The sequence below is a fragment of the Anopheles nili genome, chromosome 3 (assembly GCF_943737925.1).
Source record: "Anopheles nili chromosome 3, idAnoNiliSN_F5_01, whole genome shotgun sequence".
NCBI classification, from domain to species: Eukaryota; Metazoa; Arthropoda; class Insecta; order Diptera; family Culicidae; genus Anopheles; species Anopheles nili.
Genome location: NC_071292.1, coordinates 55123674 through 55129305, shown reverse-complemented (window position 1 = coordinate 55129305; position 5632 = coordinate 55123674). Strand labels below are relative to the sequence as shown.

General features: G+C 52.2%; 1 protein-coding gene across 1 annotated transcript; it reads left to right on the top strand.

Moving 5' to 3' along the window:
• Positions 1 to 1052: 1052 nt before the first annotated feature.
• LOC128725505 (fork head domain-containing protein crocodile-like) lies at positions 1053 to 2498 on the top strand. Its single transcript, XM_053819257.1, has one exon. It carries the CDS (start codon positions 1053 to 1055, stop codon positions 2496 to 2498), a length of 1446 nt encoding a protein of 481 aa, XP_053675232.1.
• Positions 2499 to 5632: the final 3134 nt, after the last annotated feature.

Genomic DNA, 5632 nt, shown 5'->3' with positions numbered 1-5632 from the left:
AGGCCATTTTCCGGCCGTTTTCCGGCGAAGGGAACCGTCGAACGCTCCCGCTAATCGACTCCATCTTTCGTCGCTCCTGCAGCGCCTCCTGGAGGCGTGCGTGCGTGTGTGTGTGTGTGGGTTCGTTCCGGACTTCCGGACGCCGCCGGAATTAAAGGTGCAACGATAGGCAGCACCATTGCAGCCCGCTGCTCATCTCGCTTACTCTTATTAATCTCGAAAAGGAACCGGAAAGACCCATCCCTCTGGGACTGGTGATCGAGCAAGCGCGAAAGAGAGAGCACTAAGACCCAGCCAAAGAGTAGGCCAACGCGCATGTCCTGTCAGCGGCCTGACCGTGTATGAGTGCGAGACACACGCATGACTCCGAGATCTCCAGCGTGTGAGACAGAGAGCGTGAAGCGAAGAGAGAGCGAACCAGCACGAGCGCGTATCTCCGTTTTCATCCCAGCGAGCCGGACGGTGCAGAACCTGTTTTTCTTAGCATCAGTTTCGTTCGAAAAACCGTCGAGAGTTGACCGACTAATAGCAGCAGCAGCAGCAGCAGCAACAGCAGCAGGGGTGGAAGTATCCCGTCGGGGCTTTGATCGATCGAGCGTTTGGAGTGTAGACCCTTAGACGGTGCAGACTCGGTTCTGTCTGCCATCAGTCGTTCGGTGGACACTCTGGAGCCATTGGTTCAGAGGCGTACACGTGGTGCTCCGGAAACGGCACCAAAGTCAAGCGAGTGTCGTGAATCAGGTGGTGAAAGAGTTGTGTTCTTCCTGAAAGAGAGCAAAAAAAGAAGAAAAAAAAACGTTGGATTAAACGGTCTGCTGATCGGTGGAGACGCGCGCAACTGTGATCGACACGTGGTGTGAAATAAGACAAGAGTGAGATCCTTCAGAAAAAAACAGGAATCATCCCCCTCGAGTGCGTGAAAGACCGATCGAGTTCCTAAACGTGATAAGGACGTGATATATCACACACAGGCGTGCTGTGTGCGTGAGTGTTTCTGCGTGAGCACGTCCAGACGGAGGTCCTCCCCAACAGCCGGCACAATTTTCGAGGAAATGCACACCCTATTCACGGACCAGCGCCATTATGGCCACGCACAACCCGGGTACCCATCGAACGGGCCGACAATGGCGTCGGCCCACCACTACACGTACGATCAGTACTCCCGGTACGCGTACGCCGGTTCCGCGTACGCACTGGCCGCCCCACACCAGAACAAGGAGATGGTGAAACCGCCCTACTCCTACATCGCCCTGATCGCGATGGCCATCCAGAACTCGGCCGACAAGAAGGTGACACTGAACGGCATCTACCAGTACATCATGGACCGGTTTCCGTACTACCGGGACAACAAGCAGGGCTGGCAGAACTCGATCCGGCACAATCTCAGCCTCAACGAGTGCTTCGTGAAGGTGGCCCGGGATGACAAGAAACCGGGCAAGGGCAGCTACTGGACGCTTGATCCTGACTCGTACAACATGTTCGATAACGGGTCGTTCCTGCGACGGCGCCGTCGGTTCAAGAAAAAGGACGCCCTCAAGGAAAAGGAGGAGCTGATGAAACGCCAAAGCCTCCTGCTGGACGACAAGATGGGCGACATCAAACCGATCAAGATCATGTCGGGTGGGCATCATCATCATCACCACCATCACCACACGCTCGAAGGCAAGCATCATCATCATCACCAAACGGCAGCAGTAGCGGCAGCAGCAGCTCTCGGACATCATCAGACGTTCAAGCGCGAACCTGGCCTCGAACTGGCCGCCCAGTGTATGGTGAAGGATGGGCTTACATCGTCGCTGCTGAACACCTGCCATCCGGACACGTTCGCAACGCAGATGAACCACCTGTCGGCGACGGCCGGTGACCATGGCTTTACGGTCGATTCGCTCATGAACGTGTACAACCCGCGACTGCATCACACCTCCTATCCGTACCACTTCAACGACGACAACCTGATGTCGGCCTCCGGTGGTCAGCTGAGGCCGCATCACCATCACAGCTCGGCACATCATCCACCACCGCACGGAGGTTGGTACACGCCCGAAACACCTCCCGAATCGATCGGTAACACCTCCGGAAGTAGTACGACCACTCCGACAACTCTGCCCTCGGTCACGGTAACACCCACGGGTGGATTGGGTGTTGGACTCGGTGTTGGAGGCATCCCAGGTGGTGGTAATGGAGGTGTACTAGGTGGTGGCGGTGGTTCCACTCTGCACAATGGCGGTGGTATGGGTGGTGGAGGCGCAGGTGTTGGATTCCGGGACATGGTGTTCGATCACAACCAATCGTCAGCGGCTGCGGCAGCAGCAGCAGCAGCCGTTGCTGTCAACTGTCAGATGGAACAGGCTGGTAGTCCTGGCAGCAATAGCCTCACGTCAGCTAGTCCACCTGTGAACTCCGTCGCTGGGCATCTTGGTGGACAGCTGGGACATCTTGGCCACTATCGATCACATGTCGGGTACTACCAGGACTGTGGGCTTAAGTACGGCGTGTAAGAAGGCTCCTGGGAGTGTGCATGCGCGTGTGAGAGTGTTTTTGTACATAGGACGGTGGCTTGCCGTTTCCGCGTACGGCTTCAAGTGGGCTCCAGTAGAGACGAGTGATCGCGATCGCTTTGGCGCTTACCGAAACGACTCCGGGTGCGATCTCATCCGATAAGCAGATTTCTCCTTCAGTCGAGCCGGCTCGCGACCTTGGCGCGCCCGACTCGTTGAGATGTCGTTAGTGGCCATCAACGAATGGGGGCTTTTTTCACTTACGGCGTTGGGCAAAGAGGCCCGACTTAAGTCGTCCGTTGTGTTCCGTTTACGTCAGAGAAGTCAGAGAAACCAAAATGTAGATAAATGTGCCGAACGGGCGCGAGATCGAGCCCACCTCAGCTCGAAGGCCTCGATCGGGTGCTATTGGCGTGGCGTCTGAGATGTCGGTGGTGTCGGAAATGTAAAAAATGGGCGCTACCGGCAGACAGGCACAGACGCGTAGTTGTTAAGCGAATAATCAGCTGTACTGAAGCGAAGGCCAATGTAGAAGGAAGCCGTAACGATCTACGAATGCCGTAACGGCGGTTAGGGATCGTTCTTTCAATTGATCAATAGCTACTTAGACGTAATTGTAAAGAAGTTTAATAAATAAGAACCCCCCAAACGTGATTATACGAAGTAATCTAACTTAAATTTCACTGTTTTATTTATTGTGGTCTGTTTGGAGGTGGAAGAGTAAAGCGATCATCCGAAATTTCGCCCTTTCATCGTGGTTTATGGCTACTAGATGTGGTTTACGTTACCTTAGCAACGCATTCAATTCGCATGTCATCAAGAGAGTTAAAGTTTCTTATCCGCCTTATGATCACAATGCATGGAATAATTCTGTAGATTAACTTTCCAAATTGTTTAATTTTAAACAATTTTCAAACAATTAAATCCCATTTTATGAACCTTGCTAGTTGCCAGACGAAGATAATGAAAATTAATCATGCCAAATGGACAAAATTGCTCATATATTTCCCTTCTCACTGCAGTGAATGGCGCGAAGTGTTCCAAAGACGTATTTCCACCCAAGACATTAACTCTTTTCTTCAGTTTTTTTCCCCTTTCGGACAAACACTTTACCATCCGCGATTGTTGTTTTTTGGTACCCGTGTCCATCCCTTCTGGCCTATCGTCTAGCCCGCGTTACGCCGTTGAGAAATCCCATTGACGAAATTTCCGTTCCCGTTACCCCCGCTCCACACCCACACACACACACCCTCTTCTAACGTCTCTGGTCCACGGACCAACCGGGCTACACCAACCACCGGATGTGCTGGACGTACCGAGCGCGAGATGGCCGTTATTCAAACTCCCATTCCTCGCACTAATTGATTAACTATAAATAAGTTAGCGCTCCATTAACGCGATGGAGTCGCTGCGTCTTGCGAGGCCTTTTTCCAGCGTCCCGGCAGCCATCGTGGCAGCACGCTGCATTTTCCGCCGTCCCAAAAGTGGGGAGGGAAAAACGAGGCGCGCGAACGGTGGTGGGCGCGACGTTTTATGTACGCCGGAAATTGTTTTAATATCTCCGCTCGGCACCGAATGAAAGCAAGGAAACGGTCCACTAATGTACACGCGCCTTTTACACATACGCGCGGGCGCGAGTGTGTGCTTGCGCATACGGTGGCCAACGCCAAAGCCAAACAGTTGCCGGACCCTTTTGGGGTGGTTGGGTGAAGTAGGCGAGCAATTTTTCCGGCTTTTTTCCGGCGTTATATACTCGCGGGGAATCGACGTACATTTTCTACGCCATCTAGTGGGTGAGTCTTTTCTTGTTTTGGAGCCCGTAACAAAAGAAAAGCCCACAATAAGGACTATTACGCCAGATTGTCGAGCCCAGAATCCTTCGGATTGTAGAATAAATTTAGAATAAATATCATATAAACAATACCTACAATAGACCAGGAGTGTAAGAGTATTTAGCGAATACAAGAATTTAGCTCATTTCGATGAACTCTACAGCCTACTGCGAAAGATAATACCTGCATTTCTTTTGCGGAAACTAAAACTCACTTCCGTGTATTTTGGCCAGCCTGTCAATGTAAGCGATTGGTATTAATTCTGCGCTTCCTTGGAACCCGAAAATAACCACCAATTTTCCGGCTTTTCCAACCTATTCCTCCAAAACCTCGATCGACCTTAGCCGACCCCTTAGCCCATTTGGGGCCCGAAATGTAATCAAAATAAAAACAAACGCCGATTAATTCCCCGTCCGATAACACGTCGGCTTTCGACGTCCGCGCAGCTCTAGCGGCTCCTCAACACAGCCTTAGCCGTTTCCGCGAAGAAAAGAAGCAAAAAACAACAGCCAGCCCACATTGGCGGCATTTTTTTCCTCCTCTCCTACCGATGGCTGTTGTTTTACTCGCCTTCCGCCGGTCGATTATGATCGACCGGAAGGTGTTCCATCCTTCCGGTTCGCGGCCGAGGTTGGGGCCGAGTTTTCTTCACGTTCGTGTGCCGGCCGCGGGCCAGAGGGTCGTGAAAATCCATTTAATTGCCGCACATTACAGCGCACAAGAAGTGCCTCCATCGTGCGAGCCCAGGAAGTGACAGAGCCGAAATGGGTTGAAATGTTGTTTTCCCGGCCAAATAGAAGATCAAAGTGTGCGCTGTTCCGGTTTGGGGCCGCAGAGTTTAGTGCCGGAGATTCGGCAAAACGATCGCACAGGTCCGGGAGCTTCATAAAAGGATGCCGACTTCGGGATTCAAGCTGGTGTTGCCCGTGCCAAAGCTGGCTCGCTTGTTCTCATTGTTGCATTTTTGTGGAAAACTTCCCAAAATGATTCATTTTATATCCCATTACCGAGGTAAAGCGACGCCTTTTGAGACCGCTTTCGCCATCAGCGCACCAATTTCAAATCCTCGCTCCCTCTCTCTCTGATTCTCTTTCGCTTTTCCTCCCGTGACTGCCCGGTCCTGGTCGTCCTGGTCTTGCTTTTTATCTCAGTACATGACGCCATTGTTATTTTAAAACATTATTCCATGAGAACCCAACCAGCTGCCGGGGCCGTGACTGAGGGCAATGGAGTTCCGCAACGGGTCGAACGGAGAATTGCCCGAGTCGCTCGAGCCCCATGCCAGTTGACAGGACCTGTTCG